This window comes from Salvelinus alpinus, chromosome 11 (genome assembly GCF_045679555.1).
Source record: "Salvelinus alpinus chromosome 11, SLU_Salpinus.1, whole genome shotgun sequence".
Classification (NCBI taxonomy): domain Eukaryota; kingdom Metazoa; phylum Chordata; class Actinopteri; order Salmoniformes; family Salmonidae; genus Salvelinus; species Salvelinus alpinus.
In genome coordinates this window covers 57211881-57238526 of record NC_092096.1, presented here as the reverse complement: position 1 = coordinate 57238526, position 26646 = coordinate 57211881, and the positions used below count along the sequence as shown (strand labels likewise).

The window sequence follows — 26646 nt, the reverse complement described above, 5'->3', positions numbered from 1 at the left end:
AGGCTCTGTCGCAGCCGGCCACAACCGGGAGATCCGTGGGGCGACGCACAATTGGCATAGCGTCGTCCGGGTTAGGGAGGGTTTGGCCGGTAGGGAGGGTTTGGCCGGTAGGGATATCCTTGTCTCAGTATGTAAAAATGTAATAAAATGTATGCACTCTACTGTAAGTCGCTCTGGATAAGAGCGTCTGCTCTTGGCCGGTAGGGATATCCTTATCTCAGTATGTAAAAAAAATATATAATAATAATAAACAAACAAACAAAAAAAAAAAAATGTAATAACATGTATGCATGTTATTACATGTAAGTCGCTCTGTAAGTCGCTCTGTATAAGAGCATCTGCTAAATGACTAAAATTTAAAATTTAAATGTATACAAAACGAGGCCACGGTGTGCTTTAGGACCATGCGGACGCCTCCGAGCGGTCGGGGAGGCTGTTTGGAGTGTTTATCTGACTGGATAAAAAAATATTTATATATATTATGTCCCCCTCACTTCGAAATCCAAAGTTGCGCCCCTGGTCTTTACCTTGCAGAGTTAGAATCAGGTTGTTCAGTTTGCTTAACACATCAGCAAGATAGGCAAGGAGGGCTCCCCAGTCTGTGTTCCACAAGGGGTGTGAGTGCTCAGACAGAAAATCACTTACTTCAGCACACAGCTCAAAAAGCCTCTGTTGCGTGTTCCCTTTGTCGAGACAACGGAGGTCGTCGCTATGAAGCAGTAGCTGCTGGTGCACAGTCCCACCGTCATCACAGAGCCTTTCAAACATTCGGTGATTCAGAGGCCTGGGCATTATAACGTTTATCACTTTCACTGCGTCATTCAAAACATCATGTATCTCAGGACTCATTGTCTTGCTGGCCAATGCCTCATTGTGAACGATACAAGTGGGATTTACCTTCTTTATGTGGCCAATTAACGTTCATCATTTCCCTCTCCCAGGCATTGATGCAGCACGACCCCGTGCCCACACGAACACAGGATTTCAAATCCAGATTGTGCTCTGTGAAAAAGCTGTCAATGACGTTAAACACATCCTCACCTGTACTTCTCCCCGTTAGCTTCTTGCAGAACAGAATGTGCTCATTCATTACCGAAATGTCTCTGTACCACACAAACGCAATCAACTGGGCTTCCCCATTGACATCAGTCGATTCGTCCAACCGCAGAAAAAAAGCAACTTATTTTTACCAATTGATCAACAATATCAACGCCCATGTCATCGATCCTACGGCACACTGTGTTATTTGACAATTGTAACGTCTTCAGTGCATCTACTTCTGTCTTACCATTCGTAGTTTCTGTTAGGATAACAGTAGCAGGCATTATAGCCCTTGGAGCAAAGGATCACGAGCACTTGGCGCGAGCAGAGGATCAAACGTTGAGCCAACGGGCAGGCGGGCAGAGGCCAGTAAAGTCAAAAAGTAGACCTAAAAATATAAAACAACTACATATTTCACACCAGTGACCGCAGTAAATGTTTTCCTGCCTAATAACATTTTAATAAATTGAATATATATTTTTTGGTAATATTTTTCCCAATATTTTTGCTTCTTCTTCCAAATACCCCCTGGGGACTGCCCACCTACCCCTAAGGGGACGCGTACTCCGGTTGGAAAACACTGGCAAAGATTATGTATTTGGGATGTTTTCAATGTATTTTGAATGCTTTCAGACAATGCGATTACCAGTAATCATGATTTTTTTTTAAATGCATGTACTAAAATTACAAAAACGTAACTTGAGTTAACTGATTAACGCTGACAGCCCTAATGCTTTGCCATTCTGTGACATTTGTGTCTGTGCATGTCTAGGAGTTGGAACAAGTCATTGGAATTATTGTCAACCAAATTACACAGAGTAAATGTTGACCAAATTTGTGTGGAATATCTATTGAGGTTATTGAACAAAATCAAAGCAATAACTTCATTACTTTGATCTTATTAGATGTACAGCTAGATCAATTCCAGTTGTAAACGTGTTTCTTACAATCTCTGCTCCTGTGGCCCAATACAAAATAGATCCCTACTGCTAGGCAACTTCTCTCTTGAGTCAGGCTTGCCTTGCTCTGTCCCATGTGAGTGGAGGGTTGGGACTAGAATAGCACTGTTTATGAAAGTACACTGTGATCTTAATGAGGTAAACACATAAACGCCTGAGGAAATATCAGATGAGTACAATACAGTGGGTATACTCCTTTGCCATAATGTATGCTACACTTGAATTGCATATTTTGGTTCATTGGCCCTATTATGCAGCAGTGGAACAACGCTCAGAGATTAGATTATTGGCAGTTTACTTGAAACTAATCTATATTTCACTAGTCAACTAGCAGTGGAATTCAAACTCAGTAGGCCCGAGGCTGTTCTTCTGCATTGTATGAATTTTGCGTTGGTGTTGTTAGCGCAACAGCATTATAATGTTACCAGCCGGCAGCAAGAAATACCTCAAACACAACGAGAGAGAAAGAGAGAGAGAGTGTGTGTGTAGGCCCCAGTAATCACTTCCATCCACAGCTCCTGTCCTTTGTTTCTCTACTTTCACTTTTCCGCCTTTACTTAGTCGGAGTGTGTATCCTGCAGTCAGGCACTCTATTTCCTCAGCTCCCCACTGCTAGGGACTAAGGGGCAGGCTTTACATCAATTTACCGTTTTAACCCCATATAGGCCAATTTTATTTTCTCTATGTTACACACATACTGAAACAGGATGAAATGGCCTATACTATAGGAACACGTATACTGTACATATAAGAATATAATCAATATTTGATCATATCTCCCTCCAGGTTCTGCAGAAGAGAACATCTGACAGTCCCAACAGCAGTCTAACCCTGAACCCCCACTCCCCCTTCCACTCCCACCTCCATCTCACCCTCTCACTCACCATGGCTGAGCCCCCGGAACCAGTGCTCTTCCAGGGGCACCCAGTCTCAGCAGCCGCCCCCAGCCTGGGGGAGTCCACAGATGTGGAGTGTCCCATCTGCTACCAGGAGTACAACCAGAGCAGCAAGTGTCCTCGCATGCTGGAGTGCCTCCATGTCTTTTGCACCGAGTGCCTCCAGAGGATCCAGCTGTCCCCATATCCAACTGACCCCTCGGACCCCCAGAGCCTTCCCAGTCCTGCCATCTCCTGCCCCCTTTGCCGCCACCCCACCACGCTGGAGACAGGTGACCCCCTCACCTTGCCCTGCAACTCCCGCATCCTGGCCCAGCTGCCGCCCATGGCCTTCCGCATGCCCACATCGGTGGCCGCCCGACTGGCCACTGTCACCCAGAGTGTGGTCCTCTCCCTGGAGGCCAGCAGGGATTCTCGCTTCATCATCCTGCCCACAGTGAGCCTCCGGGTGGAGCAGATGCACCCCAGCGATAGGCCCCACAGCGGAGGTGGAGGCCTGGTTGATGAGGTGGAGGTGCTGCAGCACCACAGGAGGACCCTGGTATGTGTGCAGCTGATAGCCGTGGTCTTCTGGGTGTTGTTTGGGGTGACCTGCGTAGTGGCGGTAGTGTTCGGGCCAAGCTTCTTCTGCAACTGAGGGGAGGATGAACACTTTTACATGCATCCTTTCTTCTGTCCTTGATTACTTTCTAAAGTAAGGAAATGTGTATTGTCAAAATATTTGAATATGGCCTCGATCCAGAATGAACTATAGGCCTACCTCAAACAGCCTTGAAACTGTAAATTACAAATATGCTTACAAGATCAAAGTTCATGTATACAGCCTCATAATCAGATTTAGTTGATGTAAGTAGCGCTAATGTTGTTCAAAAAATTCTGTATACAGCTCTGTTTTCTGCTATGCACTGATTTAGAGTTCCCTCTAGTGGTGTAATATAGGCCGTTCTAAACTGTGAAGATGGGCATTATGGAGTTTTTATTATTACATTGTACTACAGTCCTTGGCTATTTATTAAAAGCATTTCATATCTGTTTCATGTTTTGACTTCCACATGTGTGTGTGTGTTTAGCATAACGGTTATCATCATGAAGATGAATTATGTTGTGGAATAAAATTCCTGGAATATTTCTACAGACCATTGGATACAGACAGACGGTGGCACGTTGAGCGAAAACGTAAAGGGAGCATACCTGACGTCATACGCCGCGTTGGCTTGAAATAGTCGAGAGAAAAGTTTTAGACCCCCCCTTGTGTTTTTGTTGGGGGAGAAGTTGTGGGTAGCGGATCTTGTGAATGTAGCGTGTGCGTGGTTTTTAATCCCTTCGCCGTTAGGGAATTATATATTTTTCTTTGGGGGATATAAACTAAGGCGATATGTTCGTGATATAAGTAGATGTTCATCTTTTTTTATTAGTTCTGGCCAGGGCAAACTCACTGCTGGCTAGTGTTGTAAGAGCACTTCTCCTCACCCCCCTTCTCCCGTTAGCATAGCTAGTGTTAGCTAACTAGCTACCTTTCTCTTCCATAGTTTGTGTGGTACAGCTGAAAAAAAAGTTGCTGGTGAAATGGCGGAAACCAAAATAATATACCACATCGACGAGGAGGAGACGCCGTATTTGGTGAAGATTCAGATTCCTGCCGAAAATATCACTTTGTTGGATTTTAAACAGGTCTTGAACAAGCCCAACTACAAATTCTTCTTTAAGTCTATGGACCAGGACTTCGGGTAAGTGAGAGCCAGTGATGCATGATTGTGCGGTGTCGCGTTGTGGGTTTCAGGCAAATTATGATGATAAAGAAGAAAACCAACCGAGTCCAGTAGTTGATTAGATGCATTGTTGCAAAGTCTATTTATCTTTGACTATACTCCCAAAGACACAAAGGGTGAACTGTTGCTACACTTTGTTAACGTTAGTTACAATAGCTAAGTTAACTAGTAACCATTTAACTGGATCAACTTGCATGATCCAATGTTGCAAATGAAAGGTGTCATTAAGTAACTAGGTTTACACATTTTCATGCGAATATTAATAAAACTGCGTAAAAAAACATGCGCATTTTCCCACCAGAGATGTTTCTATCAAATGGACCTGTTGCAGCTGTGCGCAATAAAAGGCTGTGCGCAATGATATTGTGCACATAACAATTAAATGGTGTGCAATTCGGGGCGTTCCTGCCCCACCCCCTCGAGCTTCCAAATGGTTCCTTCATGAACACTCCCCCCTCGAGCATCCCATTGGTTCCTGCATGAACGCGACACTGTTAGGCTAGCCAGCTGCTGTTGTCGGCCCCACCCCTTCTGTGGGGTTTATTGGTGTTGTGCAGACCACACCAACCTCCGGAGTGCCCTGCGGTTGAGGGCGGTGCAGTTGCCGTACCAGGCGGTGATACAGCCCAACAAGATGCTCTCAATTGTGCATCTGTAAAAGTTTGGGAGGGTTTTAGGTGACTAGCCATATTTCTTCAGCCTCCTGAGGTTGAAGAGGCATTGTTGCGCCTTCTTCACCACACTGTCTGTGTGGGTGGACCATTTCAGTTTGTCTGTGATGTGTACGCCAAGGAACTTAAAACTTTCCACTTTCTCCACTGCTGTCCCGTCGATAGGGGGGTTCTCCTTCTGCTGTTTCCTGAAGTCAACGATCATCTCCTTTGTTTTGTTGATGTTGAGTGAGAGGTTGTTTTCCTGACACCACACTCCGAGTGCCCTCACCTCCTCCCTGTAGGCTGTCTCGTCGTTGTTGGTAATCAAGCCCACTACTGTTGTCGTCTGCAAGCTTGATGATTGAGTTGGAGGCGTGCATGGCCACGCAGTCATGGGTGAACAGGGAGTACAGGAGGGGGCTTAGCACGCACCCTTATGGGGCCCCAGTGTTGAGGATCAGCGAAGTGGAGATGTTTCCTACCCTCACCACCTGGGGGTGGCCCGTCAGATAGTCCAGGACCCAATTGCACAGGGTGGGGTTGAGACCCAGGGCCTCAAGCTTAATGATGAGCTCGGAGGGTACTATAGTGTTGAATGCTGAGCTGTACTCGATGAACAACATTCTTACATGGGTATTCCTCTTGTCCAGATGGGATAGGGCAGTGTGATGGCGATTACATCGTCTGTGGACCTGTTGGGGCGGTATGCAAACTGAAGTGGGTCTAGGGTGGAAGGTAAGCTGGAGGTGATATGATCCTTGACTAGTCTCTCAAAGCACTTCATGATGACAGAAGTGAGTGCTACGGGGCGATAGTCATTTAGTTCAGTTACCTTTGCTTTCTTGTGTACAGGAACAATTGTGGCCATCTTGAAGCATGTAGGGACAGCAGACTGGGATAGGGAGTGATTGAATATGTCCGTAAATACACCAGCCAGCTGGTCTGCGCATGCTCTGAGGATGCGGCTAGGGTGCCGTCCAGGACAGCAGCCCTGCAAGGGTTGACACATTTAAATATCTTACTCACATCGGCCACGGAGAAGGAGAGGGGGGGCCCGCAGTCCTTGGTAGCGGGAAGCGTCGGTGGCCTTGTATTATCCTCAAAGCAGGCAAAGAAGGTGTTTAGTTTGTCTGGAAGCAAGACGTCGGTGTCCGTGACGTGGCTGGTTTTCTTTTTGTAGTCCGTAATTGCATGTGGACCCTGCCACATACGTCTCGTGTCTGAGCCATTGAATTGCGACTTCACTTTGTCCCTATAATGACATTTCGCTTGTTTGATTGCCTTACGGAGGGAATAAGTACATTGTTTATGTTCGGCCATATTCCCAGTCGTCTTTCCATGGTTAAATGCGGTGATTCGCGCTTTCAGGTTTGTGCGAATGCCGCCATCTATCCAACATTTCTGGTTAGGGTAGATTTTAATAGTCACAGAGGGTACAACATCTCCAATGCACTTCCTTATAAACTCACTCACCGAATCAGCTCATAAATCAATGTTATTCTCTGAGGCTGCCCGGAACATTTCCGTCTGAGTGATCAAAACAATCTTGAAGCGTGGATTCCGATTGGTCAGACCAGCATTGAATGGTTCTTGTCATGGGTACATCCTGTTTGAGTTTCTGCCTGTAGGACGGTAGGAGCAAAATTAAGTCGTGGTCGGATTTGCCCAAGGGAGAGCAGGGGAGGGCCTTGTATGCATCAAGAAAGTTAGAGTAGCAGTGGTCCAGTGTATTTCCCACGCGAGTGCTACAAACAATGTGCTGATAGAATTTAGGTAGCCTTGTTTTCAAATTTGCTTTGTTAAAATCCCCAACTACAATAAATGCAACCTCAGGATATATGGTTTCCAGTTTATATAAAGTCCAGTGAAGTTCCTTGAGGGCTGTTGTGGTATACGCTTGAGGGGGATATACACAGCTGTGACGATAACCGATGAAAATTCTCTTGGGAGATAATATGGTCTGCATTTGGTTGTATGGAAATCTAGGTCAGGTGAACAAAAGGATTTGAGTTCCTGTATGTTGTTATGATTACACCACGAGTCATTAACCTCTCTGGGATAGATGGGACGCTTGCGTCCCAACAGCCATGTCAAAATGTAGAGCGCCAAATTCAAAAAAATTATATAAAATTAAACTTGATTAAATCACACATATAAGATATCAAATTAAAGCTACACTCGTTGTGAATCCAGCCAACATGTCAGATTTCAAAAAGGCTTTTCGGCGAAAGCAAACGATGCTATTATCTGAGGATACACCATAGTAAACAGAGAGAGAAGCATATTTCAACCATGCCGGCGCTACTCAAAACGCAGAAATAAAATATAAAAAACGCATTACCTTTTATGAGATTCTTTTGTTGGCACTCCAATATGTCCCATAAACATCACAAGTGGTCCTTTAGTTCGATTAATTCCGTCCATATATATCCAAATTGTCCATTTATTTGGCGCCGTTGTACCAGGAAAAACAGCGTTCAATTTGAGCAAAATCACGACACAATATCTAACAAAAAATTACCTCTAAACTTTGCCAAAACATTTCAAAGTACTTTTGTAATACAGCTTAAGGTATTTGTAAACGTTAATAATCGATCAAATTGAAGACAGGTCAATCTGTTTTCAATACAGGATATCAACAAACTCACGGAACATTTCATTTCTTGCCCAAATCTCAAACATAAACAAACGACGTCACTCCACTTCCGGGTTAATATCGTTTTCACCTCACTATGAAAAAACCTTAACCATTTTCCATACAATGGCGACATCCAGTGGAAGCAGTAGAAACTGCGCATTTACTGATTAGAATTCTGGTTTGCCCAACACAATCCATTGAACATAGAGGAACTGAACAATAAAAAAGTTAGTCCTCAGGGTTTTGACTGCTATATAAGTTCTGTTATACTTACAGATATGATTCAAACTGTTTTAGAAACTTCAGAGTGTTTTCTATCCAAATCTACTAATTATATGCATATCTTATATTCTGGGGATGAGTAGCACGAAGTTGAAATTGCGCACGCTATTTTTCCCTAAGTGAAAACTCTGCACCCTATCCTAGAGAAGTTAATCATGAAGCCTTCACCCCCGCCCTTCTTCTTCCCAGAGAGATGTTTATTTCTGTCGGCGCGATGCATGAAGAAACCCGGTAGCTGTACTGCCTCTGACAACATATCCCGAGAGAGCCATGTTTCTGTGAAACAGAGAACGTTACAATCTCTGTCTTTCTGGAAGGCAACACATGCCCTAATTGTCTACCTTGCTGTCTAGAGACTGGACATTGGCGAGTAATATACTCGGAAACGGTGGGTGGTGTGCATGCCTTCGAAGTCTGACCAGGAGGCCGCTCCGTCTAACTCTTCTGCAGCAACGTTGTTTTGGGTCAGCCTTTTTGATTATATCCAATGTCCTGGTTGGTGGTCCGAACAAAGGATCCGCTTCCTTTATAAAATGTTTGTGTTATATAGTGAGTGTGCCCACTCTAGTATTGGCACATGCGTTCTAGCGAACAGCTTGCAGATATACAGTGCAGGCATAGCCTACATGAGATTATTATGGACAAAAGAGCGAGATTATTTTGATTTTTCAAACGGCATTTGATCATGTCACCAGAATAAGACCCTCAATATTTATTAGAAAGGAGCATCAAGTTAATCACCTTGCACTTTCAACACCCTGTGAAGTTCATCGTAACTTATTTCATCTGTAGCCTAATAAACTGCATGCTTTCCTTACAAGTCTTAGTGGGTGGACCACACGTAATTGCGTGACTCCCAAAGTTACTTCGATATGATGATTATTATCATTACATGTGCATAAAAGTGTTTCCAGCGACATTTCTCGCATAATTAATTTTCCAGACCCAAAAAGATTCCACCTTGTCTAGTGTATTTTGTTTTGTCGACATTTGGAAAGTTTACTTAAAACTTCTTATGGCTTGGGGGTGCTATTTTCACGTCCGGATGAAAGGTGTGCCCAAAGTAAACTGCCTGCTACTCAGGCCCAGAAGCTTGGATATGCATACAATTTGTATATTTGGATAGAAAACACTCTAAAGTTTCTAAAACTGTTTGAATAAAGTCTGTGAGTATAACAAAAGCTGATTTGGCAGGTGAAACCCCGAGCACAATCCATCCAGGGATTTTTTTTTTAGGTCAATTGGTTTTCTATGGCAAGGCCGTTTTAATAGAAATATTCATGCAGTTGCTATAGCTTCCACTAGATGTCAACAGTCTTTAGAAATTGGTTGATGTTTTTCTTTAGAGAAATGAAGAGGTAGCCCTGTTATTTTCCTGTGTCACTCCAGGTGCACTCTAATGATTTGCTGCTCGCGACCTAGAACATGCTTTCTTTGTTTTCGTCCGGTATTGAACACAGTTTCTCCCGTCTAAAATTTTATCGATTATTTACATAAAAAAATACCCAAAGTTGTATTACGAAAGTTGTTTGGAATGTTTGGACAAAGATTACAGGTAACTAATGAGATATTTTGTAGTCATGTAGCGTGCGTTGGAACCAGTGTTTTTCTGGATGAAACGTGCCAAATAAATGGACATTTTGGATATATAACGATGGAATTAATCGAACAAAAGGACCATTTGTGATGTTTATGGGACATATTGGAGTGCCAACAGAAGAAGCTCATCAAAGGTAAGGCATGAAATATATTTTTTTTATTTATTTTTGTGTCGCGCCTGGCGGGTTGAATTATAATTGTCTGTCTTTGTTTGATGGGGTGCTGTCCTCAGATAATAGCACGGTTTGCTTTCGCCGTAAAGCCTTTTTGAAATCTGACACTGCGGCTGGATTCACAACAAGTGTAGCTTTAATTTGGTGTATTGCATGTGTGATTTCACGAAAGTATAATATTTATAGTGATTTGATTTGATTTTGGCGCTCTGCCATTTCACCGGATGTTGTCAAATCGATCCCGCTAAAGCGATTTGATCCATAAGAAGAAATTTTTTTTTTGTTTCCGTCAGGTCTGTTGTGGTACTTTTTTATCCGACATGTACTTTACTCACATGAAAAGTTTGGATGGAAACCTGGTTAGCGGTTAATAACCAGGTTTCCATACAACCTTTTTATGCGAGTAAAGTACATGTCGGATAAAAAAATGTCGCGACTGGCCCAATGGAAACAGCAAATTTGTCTGTAAACTATATATACGCTAGACAAGGTGGGGTCTTTTTCTGTCTGAGAAATGTAGCTGGAAATGCTTTTATATGGATGTAATAACCATCATATCGAAGTAAATTTGGAGTAACTACATGTTGTGTAGTCGTCCCACTACGACTCGGGAAAGCATGCTGTTAACTTCACAGGGTGTCCCTTTCCAATAATTATCAAGGGGCTTATTCTGGTGGCATATTATTATTGATGTTTGGCAAATATTGTTGCTATTCTGTCCATAATAATCTCATGCAGGCTATACCCGCACTATCTGCGAGCTGTTGGCTAGAGTTCACATGCCAATTTGCTACTTAACGCAAAAAATTTTGTGCCAAAACCATCAGTAGAGTTGAAAATGCGATGGAAACCCGTTTGACTTATTATTTTTTATTCGGTACATGGGATAACAAATTTTACGTGTCCTACGTCAGCACGCACAGACTTATCCGCACAAGTAAATTTGATGGAAACACATCTCTGGTGGGAAATTTGCATATTTTATTTATGTATATTTTAGAATATTCGCGTGAAAATCTGTCGCCAATTAGTTACAAAATTGTCTAGTGGGAGAAAATAAGTGTCATGAGAAGGGGGAAACGCTTGAGTTGATCTGATGTTTGGAATAGGGGTATGTGATTATATCTTTAGACAGTTAATGCAACAAGGTGACACATTTGGTTGGCCTGTTAGGCTATTTTAATAGTATTTAATTGAATTCAATAAGCACAATGTCCCATAACGTTACCCAATTTTATGACTGTCGCCTATAAAAGAGGTAGGGAATGTGGGGGGTCAATGACTGCATAAAGAAAGCCAAACCATCTCTCTATTAGAGGTTGACAGATTAATCGGAATGGCCAATTTTTTTTATTGTTATTTTTTTACACCTTTATTTAACTAGGAAGTTCAGTTAAGAACACATTCTTATTTTCAATGACGGTCTAGGAACGGTGGATTAACTGCCTTGTTCAGGGGCAGAACAACAGATTTTTACCTTGTCAGCTCGGGGATTCATTTTTGCAACCATCCGGTTACTAGTCCAATGCTCTAACCACCTGCCTTACATTGCACTCCACGAGGAGCCTGCGTGGCAGGCTGTGACTACCTGTTACGCGAGGGCAGCAAGAAGCCAAGGTAAGTTGCTAGCTAGCATTTAAACTTATCTTATAAAAAAAATTCAATCTTAACATAATCACTAGTTAACTACACATGGTTGATGATATTACTAGTTTATCTAGCGTGTCCTGCGTTGCATATAATCGATGCGGTGCCTGTTAATTTCTCATTGGATCACAGCCTACTTTTTAACAAGCGCATTTGCGAAAAAAGCACTGTCGTTGCACCAATGTACCTAACCATAAACATCAATGCCTTTCTTTAAAATCAATACACAAGTATATATTTTTTAAACCTGCATATTTAGTTAATATTGCCTGCTAACATGACTTTCTTTTAACTAGGGAATTTGTGTCACTTGTCTTGCGTTCCGTGCAAGCAGTCAGGGTATATGCAGCAGTTTGGGCCGCCTGGCTCATTGCGAACTGTGTGAAGTCCATTTATTCCTAACCAAGGCCGTAATTAATTTGCCAGAATTGTTCATAATTATGACATAACATTGAAGGTTGTACAGTGTAACAGCAATATTTAGACTTAGGGATGCCATCCTTTAGATAAAATACGGAACGGTTCTGTATTTCACTGAAAGAATAAACGTTTTGTTTTCGAAATGATCGTTTCTGGAGTCGACCATTTTAATGACCAAAGGCTCGTATTTCTGTGTGTTATTATGTTATAATTAAGTCTATGATTTGATAGAGCAGTCTGACTGAGCGATGGTAGGCACCAGCAGGCTCGTAAGCATTCATTCAAACAGCACTTTCGTGCATTTGCCAGCAGCTCTTCGCAATGCTTCAAGCATTGCGCTGTTTATGACTTCAAGCCTATCAACTCTCGAGATTAGGCTGGTGTAACCGATGTGAAATGGCTAACTAGTGAGCGGGGTGTGCGCTAATAGTATTTCAAAAGTCACTCGCTCTGAGACTTGGAGTAGTTGTTCCCCTTGCTCTGCATGGGTAACGCTGCTTCGAGGGTGGCTGTTGTCGATGTGTTCCTGGTTCGAGCCCAGGTAGGGGCGAGGAGAGGGATGGAAGCTATACTGTTACACTGGCAATACTAAAGTGCCTATAAGAACATCCAATAGTCAAAGATATATGAAATACAAATCGTATAGAGAGAAATAGTCCTGTAATTCCTATAATAACTACAACCAAAAACTTCTTACCTGGGAATATTGAAGACTCATGTTAAAAGGAACCACCAGCTTTCATATGTTCTCATGTTCTGAGCAAGGAACTTAAACGTTAGCTTTTTTACATGGCACATATTGTACTTTTACTTTCTTCTCCAACCCTATGTTTTTGCATTATTTAAACCAAATTGAACATGTTTCATAATTTATTTGAGGCTAAATTGATTTTATTGGTGTATTATATTAAGTTAAAATAAGTGTTCATTCAGTATTGTTGTAATTGTCATTATTTCAAACAACAACAAAAACGATTAATCGGTATCGGCTTTTTTTGGTCCTCCAATAATCGGTATCGGCGTTGAAAAATCATAATCGGTCGACCTCTACTCTCTATCCATCACACCCCTCCTGATCTCTCATAGCTAAGACCAGGCAAAAATACTAGTATCCAAATATGGGTCAAAGCATAACTTCCGGGAAATAAATACTGTCTTTACATTGGACACCACAATGAAGAAAAACCCTTCTCACCCTGGCTATTACCCTGGCTCTTCTCATCACTAATTCCCATTTCTCTCTCTGTGAAATCCTCAGCTTTTCTTCCCTTTTGGGAACTGGACCAAGTTTGTGTCTCCCCTAACACCCTAGCTTGGCTGGCTGCAACCCCTGTATACCTCCCTTTCTCCTCTCTCTCTCTCTCTCTCCTTCTTTTCTCCCATTTTAAATCCTCCAGCCTGAAAGAGCTGTCTCCTCTCGCAATTAATCTTTCTTTGGTGGCTGCCTGTCAGTCGTGCACTTCCCTAGGTTGAATGGAATGCATGTTTGTGTTGGGAGTTTGACTTATGAGACCTAGGGCTTCTGTTAAACTCATTACTTGCAGTTAAACTGCTTAAGTTTTGTAAAGTTAGTAAAACGTACTTTGATGTCTCTCTCGGATGTTACTGAACACGAAACCAAAACGTTATGTTATTAAAACAGGCACTAAAACAATCAAATGCTCCTGCTTCATTAGTGGGGCTCCCGGGTGGCACAGCGGTATAAGGCACCGCATCTCAGTGCGAGAGACGTCACTACAGACCCTGATTCGATTCCAGGCTGTATCACAACCGGCCGTGATTGGGAGTCCCATAGGGTGGCACACAATTGGTCCAGCGTCGTTATGGTTTGGCCGGGGTTGGCCCTCATTGTAAATAAGAATTTATTAACTGACTTGCCTAGTTAAATAAAGGTTAAATCCATTTATTTTTATTTTTATGTGAGTTGTAGTCAAGCAGTTGGAAGTGTCTGACTCCTGGGTTCGTTAGACCTAAGTCTACTTCTATCACAACCGCAGTGCGAGCCAGCTGTCAGACTGGCTGTGTGTGGCAGTCAGAGCAGAGCTGAGCATTGTGGAACAGAGCAGACCAGATCGGGGACCTAGGGTTGGACAGAGGCCATTTGCTTGGTGTCTGGCCGTGGCAGAATCAACAGGAAGAGAGAGGAGTGGTAGCAGGGGGAGAGGGGTAGTGGAAGTGAATGGTGGTTGTGGGTGTGCTGTGCTGTGCGAGAGATTAGTAGATGGGAGAAAAAAACGTGTGTTTGTTTGGGATGTGCGAGGCAAATAAGTAACGGCTAGGAGGGAGGTGCTGGGCAAGAATTTCAGGTTTCAGGATTCCAATGGGATTCTGAATTTCCAAGATGTGTTTGTGTTGTTTGAGACATTTTCGAGTGAGTTGGTGAAATAGTTTGAGGTGAGGTCATTTTGTTTGGAATGGTGAGGTATGCAGACTATTACCCTGTTAGGGATAGAATGTTGCATCTGTCCCTTTCTGGATGCAATCTGAGTCTGCCCTCTTAGCAAGAAAGAACAGGATAGACCGAGGGCAAGAGAAAGAGGGCAACCGAAAGGATTGAAAGAGACAGAGCGAGAGATGAGAAAGTGGGAAAGAGAAAGAGGGCACAATAGGGGGTAAAGACGGGTTCTCACATTCACCCACTCCAGCACTGTCACACAAGGCCCGCCTCCTCCCTGTGACATGCCTCCCCGGTGCCCACCACAATCTGGCCCTGTGCTGCTTACACTCAAAACAACAGCTGCTCACACTCACCCACAAAACCAACCCTCAACAGCTGCTTACAAAACCTCAGAGTGGGGCAGAGCCGACCATACTACACGCCCCCCCCCCCCCCCCCCCCCACACACACACACAAAATGGTGCATGTGTACACACACACACACACTAGCCAACCAAACCACACACACAAAACATCAGGCGTAGAGGCAAATGAAGATGAAAAAGCTTAGCTGTAAGTCTTTAGGCAGTCAGTTAAATGTTTCCTCTACACGGGACCTGAGCTAGACATGAGTACTAAGTACTGCAGTAATAACATAGTGGCTCAGACAGACAAATATTACACAGCAGACTCTGTCTCACTAACCTTGTGGACGCAGAGGAAAAGAAGTGATGGATGTCTAAGTCTCGAGAAACATTGTCTGGTCCGTGAGTTGCAGACGTGATTGTAGGGAGTGTGTATCTGTCTCCGTTGTGGTTCGGTAAGGACGCTGAGTCATCGGGAAACACTGTGGTGTCCTCGTGTTGCTCTTTCACGTCGGTCTCTGCGTTATGGGTTTACAGTATGTGTTTGTCTCTGTGTTTTCACTTAGCCTAATCTCTCTTTCTTTTCCTCTTTTTCTTTTTTTTTAGGGTGGTGAAGGAAGAGATCTCAGACGACAGTGCCAAGCTCCCCTGCTTCAACGGACGAGTGGTGTCATGGGTAAGGGCAAACTGGGAGAGGTAGACGGTCCACAGCTATCTTGGACCAGTGAAAGGCCAGCAGTGGAAGGGAGACAGAGGGGGAACTCCTGAATTGCTCAACTATTTTTCCAGGACCGAATTGTAAAAGTCAAGTTCCCAAGTCGGAACAATAGTGCTGAATTGGACCTAGCAGTTCAAATGTATCATAAACTGCTCAAAGTGACCTTTGAACCAGAGCCAGAGATGTAGGCTACAGACTCTGGCAAACTCGGTCTGAGTTTCAGAGTTTTCAAACCATCTCCATATTGGCGTCAAGTTCCAAGACCATTGCATGATCTTCTAAGAATGCCAATTAGAACGTTGTTGACATGGAACGTTTGGTACCAACATGGCGGCCATTTCTTCACCGACCTCTGTGGCTGTGACCCTGCTTTAACTACTAATAGAACACTGACGAAAACCCACTATCATGAACACCTTGGTCTGTGAATGTAACACTGACAGAACCAAGGTATTTCCTACATCCTCAAAATGTCTTCACTTATGATCATATTACCTACCCTAAAGAACATGCAGGATATGAGTCCTGCAGACAAAACATTGTGACTTGTCCCGGTCGGGAGGAAAACATCTGCTAAGTGCATATGAAGGAGAAGAAACGAGAGAGAGAGGGATTAAAAGGGTTGGACAAAGAGAGGAGGCCATAGGGACCGACACGTGATAGGATGGAGTATCCCAGAGGGATGACTGCTCTATAGTCAAACAGCCATTTGGAAGAACGAGGGAAGGAAGAGAGCTTAAAGAAAAGAAAGGGGGGAAAGTGTTCTGTGGCACTGTGTCTCTGACACCTTAGAGGGGATATTCAATCAAAACGGCAAACTGGTTTTCAGGGGAAGGTTCGGGACAGAACTGTATCCGTGAAACTAGAACACATTTGAATGGATGCATTGTTCAGTCTCCTTTGTCATAGAGACATTTAAATGTATAGAAACCCAGACTCTTTGTTGAAAGATAGTTTGTTAGCTTTCTAGCCCCTCTCCAGGCAGACTGGTCTGTGTAGGAGTATGTTGGGTCTGTAGGGAGTAGGTAATTGGATGCCGTGCGCAAGGTCAGGGATGGGCAACTGGTGGCCTGTTGAAGGCCCTTTGAGTAAAAACAAAACAAAGTTAACAACCTAGAAAATTGACTGACATAACAAATTAAAATAATAATTCCTCTTCTTCCACCTGATATTTGTATTTTTTTATACATTTTTTATCCTCCATCCTCACTATCATCCCCTTTCAACTCCTTTTCCCCTCTTTCCCTCCTCTGTCCACCCCTTCCAAATCTCTGTCCCTCCCGCTCTCCTCAGTTGGTTTCATCAGACACGCCAGGAGCAGCAGAGCCAGTACCACCAGTCCTTCCTCCGCCCCCAGCAGAAGTCCGGCCACCGCCATCGCCCCCTCCTCCTCTCCCACCCCCACCTGTCGAGAGGACCGGGGGCATCGGTGACTCCAGACCCCCATCGTTCCAGTATGCGCGCACACCCTCTCCCACAGTCCCAAATAATCAGTGTGCTAATCTAATGAATCTCGTAGTGTATCTAACGTATTCTATGACAGAATTCCTCAGTCACTCCAGCCTATCATGTTACCTGCTGTTAAATACAACGGCCAATTTGAACATGATCTGAGCCTGTGCCGCCCATTGACAGTAAGCACCTGGTCTGGGAACAGGTTCTAGTTACTGTCTGTCTAGGTCATAATACACCACAAACCTGGGTTCAGATAGTATTTAAAATCATTAGCTGCACTGTATCGAGTTTTCCTGGTGCAATCGGACCAGAGGAATGGCCCCAAAAGTACAAACCCACCCATCTAACACTCAAGGCAGACTAAAGTAATCGCTCAAAATTCTTGAAAATTAAGATTTCAAATGCTATTTGAACCCAGTTGTGATATACAGTACCTCTACTAGGCTTGATCCATTGCTTCTTATTCGTACACATTGTCCTCATAGGTCGTAATATATGTAGCCTATATTATTAGATGTTAGGTGTGCGCTGCTATTTGTGTTTTATTAGTAATGTATGTTCCAGAGCCGACATACAATACCATCTTTCATTCACCCATAGAATTAGAATGAGTAGAACGGACGTTCTCGTTCAAAGTCAATTCTATGTTTTCCCTACTTTAACCCTCTCCCCTATGCAGTCCCAATGCAGCAGGCAGTGTGGAGAACCTGGATGACCAGACAGAAACCGAGTCTGTGGTGTCCTTCAGGAGAGAGAGACCCAGACACAGGGAGGCCATGGAGCAACATGGTGAGCACTCTGCACCGCCCGCTCTACTGTCACATGATGGTTTCCACTACATAGAACAGCCACAAAGTCAAAATGGCTAATAGAACAGTTACAAAGTCAAAATGGCTAAATCGTAAAAATTCATGAAAACAAGGTTGTTATTTTTGGTCCTAATTTAAGGTTAGGCATAAGGTTAGCAGTGTGGTTAAGGTTTAAAATCTAATGTAAAAAAATATAAACATTTTAAATATGCAGGGTTTAGGACTTTGTGGCTGTGGTAACTACTGACGAACCATGATGGAACTGCACTGGGTCATGTTCAGTAGGGCACTGTAATGGAACATTTTACAATGGAAAATGACAATGAGCGTTTTTTATTGGGCAATATCAGGCTTCCCGTTTCAAAATGTTTTGTCTACTGAACGCAACCCTTGTTCTAGTGGTAATAGCAATTGACATTGATAACATGAATGAACATGAAATCCATAGTTAACCCTCTATCTCTGTTCCTCTTCTCCCCCCGCTCTCCTTTCTCTCGCTCTCTCGATCTCTGGTGCGTCAGGGCCTAGGATGAACGGCCAGAGCCGCATGGAGCGCCACCTAGCGGGCTATGAGAGCGCTACCACGGTGATGAGCAGCGAGCTGGACACCACCAGTTTCTGTGACTCTGAGGACGACGACACCATGAGCCGGTTCAGCAGCTCCACAGAGCAGAGCACGGCGTCCAGGCTGCTCAAACGCCACCGCAGGCGCAAGAAACAGCGCCCGCCCAGGCTAGAAAGGGTAAATAATGCACTAGTCCTTCCCTCTTTTCATTTTTTAATTAAGTTTGCGACATAAACCGTTTAAGTCAGAAATGTCCCATTCTGCGTTGGAATTTATTGCGTTTTCCCCTTTCTTGTCCCAGGCGTCGTCGTTCAGCAGTGTGACGGACTCCACCATGTCTCTAAACATCATCACCGTCACGCTCAACATGGGTCAGTAATGTTTCGCCGTCTGTTCCCCGACACCACTCCCCTTCTCACGTCATCCGTTTTTACATCTTCCACCCGTCTCTCTGACCCTCTCTTTGACCGTCGAGCTTTTTCACTCGTTATTTTTGACCACCTAACCGGTACTCTGCGCGTCCATTTTGTAAAAACCTCCAGTCGTTCTGGAAATAGCCTGGTGAAACCTGCCTGATCTTAGCAATAGCTCACATTCTGTGAAGTGAAATGGAACTTAAGCGCTCAGTCTGCTTTACCAGGCTATAGACATCCACCCCTCCCAACACATTTCTGCCCTGTGACCTGAACTCCATGTCTCACCATCGCTTCCTCCCCTCTCTCTTCCTGCCATGTCTCTCTCCTCCTGCCATGTCTCTCTCCTCCTGCCATGTCTCTCTCCTCCTGCCATGTCTCTCTCCTCCTGCCATGTCTCACCATCGCTTCCTCCCCTCTCTCCTCCTGCCATGTCTCTCTCCTCCTGCCATGTCTCTCTCCTCCTGTCTTCACTTCCTGTCACTTTTTTTTCACCAACTCTTACCACCACCTCTGAGGTTCTTTATCTCAGGGAACTTTCTTCCTAAAAGTTTGCGATTAAATAACCGATATCCTCTTCCCTCCCACAGAGAAGTATAACTTCCTAGGCATCAGCATCGTGGGCCAGAGTAACGAGAGAGGGGATGGGGGCATCTATATCGGTTCCATCATGAAGGGAGGGGCGGTGGCTGCCGACGGACGCATCGAACCCGGGGACATGCTGCTGCAGGTGTGTGTGTGTGTGTGTGTGACTGACGGGTAACCAGATAGCCATATATAACGGGTGATTGATTACATGAGGTATTTGTTTCTCGAGTTAGGATTGGACCGTTCATATCTACTTTCTCCTCAAGGTGAACGACATCAACTTTGAGAACATGAGCAACGACGACGCGGTGCGCGTGCTGAGGGAGATCGTGCACAAACCCGGGTGCGTTTCACACCTAAGGACATCAGCACATTTACACGGTCGAGCCCTTTCTGTCTACGCTCAATGGGAAATGCCAGTTGACATGCGATGATGACGACCTGTCCTTCTGTCTCTCCCTCAGGCCCATCATCCTGACAGTGGCTAAGTGCTGGGACCCGTCACCTCAGGGCTACTTCACCCTCCCCCGCAGTGAGTAGCAGCCTGCACGCCTCGTCTCCACCATAGAGTTGTACAGCTACTCGGTCTCTATGGTCTTTGACACTGGGTGTACTTAACATTAGGAACACCTTCCTAATATTGAGTTGCACCCCTTTTTGCCCTCAGAACATCCTACATTTGTCGGGGCGTGGACTCTACAAGGTGTCGAAAGCGTTCCACAGGGATGCTGGCCCATGTTGACTCCAATGCTTCCCACAGTTGTCAAGTTGGCTGGATGTTCTTTGGGTGGTGGACCATTCTTGATACACACAGGAAACCGTTGAGCGTGAAAAACCCAGCAGCGTTGCAGTTCTGACACTCAGACCGGTGCACCAGGCACTTAAATCTTTTCTTGTCCCTTGACCCTCTGAATGGAACACATACACAATCCATGTCTCGGTTGAAGAGGATTTAACAAGTGACATCAATAAGGGATCATAGCTTTCACCTGGATACACCTGATCAGTCTGTCATGGAAAGAGCAGCTGTCCCTAATGTTTTGTACACTGTGTATAGTGGGGCCATCAATACTTTATCCTATGAAATGCCAAAGGAATTATGTTTTTGAGATCTCTTGTATTCCCCCCCCCCCGTAGATGAGCCGATCCGGCCCATAGACCCAGCAGCATGGGTCAGCCATTCGGTAGCCCTTGCGGGGGCCTACCCTCCCTACACCGGCAGCTCTGCTCTCAGCACCATCACCACCACCTCTGTCACTGAGACAGAACGTGAGTACCGCATGCCCTTTAATTTCTTATCTACTCTCTCTGTAGCTACTCTCTCCATATTACCACTCCCTTTTCAACTTTCTCACTCTTTTAAACATTTATCTTCTCGCTCTTTCTCTCTCCACTTGACTGACCCCAATCTACTCTCTCTTACTTTGTCTTCCTCTCTGTGTCTCTCATTTCTACCCTCTGTCTTTTATTTTATTGTGGTCTATCCATTCCTTTGTCGCGTGCCAGGCGTTTTATACCCGGCCTTGGCACAGGAAGCACCGGCCACATCTGGCTTTCTCTTCTAGTCTACATTTTTTTTTTTATGTGGTCAATGATGGCTGTCTACCTCCCTCCATTTTTACCCATCCCCTTCTAAACTCAGCAGAAAAAGAAACGTCCTCTCACTGTCAACTGCGTTTATTTTCAGCAAACTTAACATGTGTAAATATTTGTATGAAAATAACAAGATTCAACAACTGAGACATAAACTGAATAAGTTCCACAGTCATGTGACTAACAGAAATTGAATAATGTGCCCCTGAACAAAGGGGGGGTCAAAAGTAAGTCAGTATCTGGTGTGGCCACCAGCTGCATTAAGTACAGCAGTGCATCTCCTCATGGACTGCACCTGATTTGCCACTTCTTGCTGTGAGATGTTACCCCACTGTTCCACCAAGGCACCTGCAAGTTCCCGGACATTTCTGGGGGGAATGGCCCTAGCCCTCACCCTCCGATCCAACAGTCCCAGACGTGCTCAATGGGATTGAGATCCGGGCTCTTCGCTGGCCATGGCAGAACACTGACATTCCTGTCTTGCAGGAAATCACGCACAGAACGAGCAGTATGGCTGGTGGCATTGTCATGCTGGAGGGTCATGTCAGGATGAGCCTGCAGGAAGGGTACCACATGAGGGAGGAGAATGTCTTCCCTGTAACGCAAAGCGTTGAGATTGCCTGCAATGACAACAAGCTCAGTCCAATGATGCTGTGACACACCGCCCCAGACCATGACGGACCCTCCACCTCCAAATCGATCCCACTCCAGAGTACAGGCCTCAGTGTAACGCTAATTCCTTCGACGATAAACGCGAATCCGACCATCACCCCATGTGAGACAAAACCGCAACTCGTCAGTGAAGAGCACTTTTTGCCAGTCCTGTCTGGTCCAGCAATGGTGGGTTTGTGCCCATAGACGATATTGTTGCCGGTGATGTCTGGTGAGGACCTGCCTTACAACAGGCCTACAAGCCCACAGTCCAGCCTCTCTCAGCCTACTGCGGACAGTCCGAGCACTGATGGAGGGATTGTACGTTCCTGGTGTAACTCAGGCAGTTGTTGTTGCCATCCTGTACCTGTCCCGCAGGTGTGATGTTTGGATGTACCGATCCTGTGCAGGTGTTGTTACACGTGGTCTGCCACTGTGAGGACGATCAGCTACGTCTCACAGTACGGACATTGCAATTTATTGCCCTGGCCACATCTGCAGTCCTCATGCCTCCTTGCAGCATGCCTAAGGCACGTTCATGCAGATGAGCAGGGACCCTGGGCATCTTACTTTTGGTGTTTTTCAGAGTCAGTAGAAAGGCCTCTTTAGTTTCCTAAGTTTTCATAACTGTGACCTTAATTGCCGACCGTCTGTAAGCTGTTAGTGTCTTAATGACCATTCCACAGGTGCATGTTCATTAATTGTTTCTTTTTCATTGAGCAAGCATGGGAAACGGTGATTAAACCCTTTACAATGAAGATCTGTGAAGTTATTTGTATTTTTACGAATTATCTTTGAAAGATGGGGTCCTGAAAAATTGACGTTTCTTTTTTTGCTGAGTTTATATCTCTCTCTCCTCAAACCTACCTCCCTTTCTCTCCTTTTATTTCTCCCTCTATCTTCCTCATTTTCTTTATTTCTCTCTCCCCCTCTCCTTTTCTCCCTCCTTCTCTGTATCGCTTATTCCTTCTCTATCTCTCCAGGTTTTGATGACTTCAACCTGTCCCTGCACTCTGACATGGCGTCGGTGGCTAAGGCCATGGCCTCCCCAGAGTCTGGCCTGGAGGTCAGAGACAGGATGTGGCTCAAGATCACCATCCCCAATGCCTTCCTGGGTGAGTTGGAGCATGGGGGGGGGTTTAAGAGGGCCATAGTCAGGCCTATGTATCAAGATAAAAAAGGAAACATTTAAAGGGATCAAACTAATGACAAACTCTTTCCTCATCCTCTCACTCTCTGTCCATCTCTCTCGATCTCGCTCTCTCTCTCGCTCTCTCTCTCTTTTGTGTGTGTGTGTGTCTATCCAGGTTCTGATGTGGTGGAGTGGCTGTACCACCACATCGAGGGCTTCCAGGACCGCCGCGAGGCCAGGAAGTACGCCAGCAACCTGCTGAAGGCCGGCTTCATCCGCCACACGGTCAACAAGATCACCTTCTCAGAACAGTGTTACTACATCTTCGGAGACTTCAGCGACTGTGAGAACTGTGAGTACCAGGGGGACTGTGAGTACTAGGGGGGCACTTATGCTGAAGAAAAATCATATTGATTTGGATTTTTTTATTTGAATGAATTTATTTGTGGAAAGGTTAATGCCTATATCTTCTTAATAGCTGTAAGAGCTTATTCAAACCCTTTGGCCAAATTAGTTCTTCAACCAGTTAAAGTTGAACTCTCTCTCTCCTCGCCCCCTCCCTCCGTACTTCTCCCCCCCAGACATGGCCAACCTGTCCCTGATTGACAACGACGGCTCCAGCGGGGCCTCTGACCAGGACACCCTGGCCCCCTTGCCCCTCCCGGGGGCCACACCTTGGCCCCTGCTACACTCCTTCCCTTCCTTCCAGTACCCCCACCCCCACCCCTACTCCAGCCAGCCCCCACCCTACCACGAGCTGTCCAGCTACAGCTTCGCCCCAGGCAGCACGGGCACAGCCAGTCAGCACAGTGAAGGTAAGACCAAGGGGGGGGTAGGGAAGGAGGGAAAGATGTCCGCTAAGGGTGTCACATTGGTGGCCAATGTCCAAATCGTGACTGCATTATGGAAACTAAAGAAATAACCATAAATGTGTGAGAGCTGGCAGTTGTAATCAGTTGTAACCCCTGTGTTTATCCCCCCAGGGAGCCGGAGCAGTGGGTCAACGCGGAGCGAGGGGGGTGAGAGGCGACGAGGCAGTAAGGGTGGTCAAGGCAGTACGGCGGGAGGAGGAGGAGAAAAGTCCCCCTCTGGAGGAGGGGAAGGGGGGGACTCTCGCTCGGGCAGCGGCAGCGAATCAGAATACTCGGTCCGCAGCAGCCTGAGGCGGGGCCACGGCTCGGCCACGCCTAGCGAGCACAGCCACTCCTCCCAGCGCTCGCATCATCATCATCACCGCATGCCACCGCCCCCCCACATGTCGCCCTATCCCCCGGGGATGCCCATGCCCTACAACCCTATGATGGTGATGATGGTGCCCCAGCACCCACACCCACACATGGGACCCCCAAACATGGGACACCCCCACCAGTACCCCCAGCAGCACCCCTCGGTCCCCATGCACCCGGGCATGGGCCCCTCTGTGCCTGGAGGACCACCCGGGGCCCCCCCAACCCGTGACCTGGGCTCTGTTCCCCCCGAGCTTACGGCCTCGCGCCAGTCCTTCCACCTAGCCATGGGCAACCCCAGCGAGTTCTTTGTGGATGTCATGTAGTCTGAAGACGTGTGTGTGAAGTGAGTGACTATTGATGTGAGGTTTAGGAGTTTCATTCTTTGGGGACTGAATATTCTAGTCTATGCTGGTAATTAACTTGTGGTCTGATTAGGACCTAGTAGATTGGTGTCACTCATTTCTTGTCTGGTAAGAACAGGGTTCAACCGTGAGTCAGGAATTTTGGCACAGTATCATAAAAGACATGAAATGCATCACGTCTGGTTTCCCTTTTCTGAATATACTGGCATACTGTATCTTGACTTGCAACTCCAAAACATGCTGCCTGACTCCATGTCAGAAAAGCAACTCTTCTCGTTTCATTTCAAACGTGTGTGTATTGGTTTAGTTCTGCTTCTGAAATCACCGATTTCAAAATCAAATTCTATTGGTCACATACACATATTTCGCAGATGTTATTGCGGTTGTAGTGAAACGCTTGTGTTCCTAGCTCCAACATTTAGTTAATAGCGTTTGGCTGACTGGGTGGGCGTGAGTAACTGTGGTGGTCGTTCATTGAAACGACTGAAGTAACGAACTGGCCAAATGAGCTGTCGCCAAGTGTACTGAGAGGACTCGGACAGTAGAGGGCGCCACTTCCTCTTTTATATTGGGGGAGGTGAAATTGATCATGTTTCCAAATTTACCTGAGTGTTGATAATGGCATTTGTGGCTGTATCACGTGACTCATAAGTGCCTTATTTTCAGCCATTAGCCTCCTAAAAGACATTTATGAAATGTATTATGTCTCATCAAGCCTATTTTTTTTTTCATGAATTTGTGTGCCAACTAGTTCTTATTGTATTATTTTTGCCTTTGTATATATCTATAATAACTTCCATGTAAATGCAATAGTATAGAATAGTGAACTTGTGAAGCTATAGGTCAAACAATGACAGACAAACTTCTGTCTGGCAATCAGAGGATAAAGACCTCAATGACAAGAATGGGTAACATGTACTGTGACCATGTCTAGGACTATGTGGTATAAGAAATGGTACTTCAGGCTGACGAAGGCACACCAAAAACTGTACTTTTGGGATTGAATCATGAGTTCTCACTTCAAATAACTGTGATTCCCCCTCATCCTCTTGCCTCATATTTTGTATGTTAATGACACGCGAAAGCATCCATTTTGTACGAAGGAATATTTCGAAGATGACAACGATGTATAACCGAACCATAAAGGTGCTAAATGAAGTAGTGTCACCTTGGTGTCCTTCTTGTTTGATTATTGTCACTTTTTGTTTCTGTATTTTAGAATAAATTTGTAATAGACTGAAATTGAAAGACTTTTTTTTACCATATCTTGTGAATGTACATGGATTTTAGAGAAATATTAATGTCCACAAACTTTCCAGAACAGTAGATGGCGCTATGGTATGCATTTTCTTTGAAGAAGTTTTATTTTCTTGACTCTTCCCACTTTGAAATAAGGAAACCGGACTTTCTCGTGCTGCCGAAGTCTGGGGTGTATTCATTAGTCGGATTCTGTTGCAAAACGTTTCGTTTGGAGTTATTGGACAAATTCAAGTAGTTCCCTCCCAATGCACGACCTGTGCGTTGGCATCACCCTGGGTGGTCATCAGGTTCAAGGGCATCCTGCTGTATGGCAACCCTGCCCAGAAAGAGAAGTATCTGCCTAAACTAGCCACAGGTAAGAGCCAGCCAAAGATCCTATAGGTCTGGACAGTAATTAGTTAAAAGAAAATGTTTGCATTGATGCATTGTGTCTTCTAACTGTCCAAGAATAGGATCCAAAGTGTTAGGAAATATTTGTTCCCATAAATACAAAGGAGGGTGTCTCCTCATACCTCTGGCACTTTAGTCAGACTGCCAGACTGTGCACCACAGAGGCAATCAGGAGAGAATACATACAGGTTAACGGTGCCAATTGAAAGTCAAGGGGTGTGTCTGTGCCTTTTGGATGACTCTCTCTTTACAGAGAACCCCTGTGGATCAAGTCAAGAGCTACCCTTCCCCTTTGTCTGCTCTGCACATGTCTGAACGTGACAGAGACGGCAGCCCAGAGTTTTTCACAGTATGTCATAAAAAAAATATTACATTCATGAATGTAGGTAAAATGCTAATATGTATTAGATCCAGTACAATGGAATAACTAAGACCTGAATTTGAATGCAGCGTGTTCCGATTCCTCCTTCTCTCTGTCCAGCAGGGTCAACCAAAAACACTGGGCCTGATTGTTCATGCAGATATTGGGGAAGCAATGTAGAAATGTATTGATCCCTTAAATGATTTTACTATTAAATGACACGTATCACAACCCTCATACCTCTTGACAAAAATGTACCTAAATCAATTTTGGAAAAATAATTTTACTCTGAAATTTATTT

General features: G+C 44.9%; 2 protein-coding genes across 2 annotated transcripts; both read left to right on the top strand.

The window, feature by feature from the left end:
* The first annotated feature begins 2727 nt into the window (after positions 1 to 2727).
* LOC139534542 (E3 ubiquitin-protein ligase rnf152-B-like) lies at positions 2728 to 3910 on the top strand. Its single transcript, XM_071333746.1, has one exon. The coding sequence runs from the start codon at positions 2886 to 2888 to the stop codon at positions 3531 to 3533; it is 648 nt and encodes a 215-aa protein (XP_071189847.1). The 5' UTR covers positions 2728 to 2885; the 3' UTR covers positions 3534 to 3910.
* Positions 3911 to 4148: 238 nt separating this feature from the next.
* Positions 4149 to 25576, top strand: LOC139534541 (segment polarity protein dishevelled homolog DVL-2-like). Its single transcript, XM_071333745.1, has 14 exons — positions 4149 to 4623; positions 15426 to 15495; positions 16831 to 16991; positions 17672 to 17781; positions 18323 to 18543; positions 18668 to 18737; positions 19370 to 19509; positions 19634 to 19710; positions 19832 to 19899; positions 20505 to 20636; positions 22595 to 22726; positions 22919 to 23095; positions 23325 to 23558; positions 23727 to 25576. The coding sequence occupies exons 1-14, from the start codon at positions 4463 to 4465 to the stop codon at positions 24293 to 24295; spliced, it is 2322 nt and encodes a 773-aa protein (XP_071189846.1). The 5' UTR covers positions 4149 to 4462; the 3' UTR covers positions 24296 to 25576.
* Positions 25577 to 26646: the final 1070 nt, after the last annotated feature.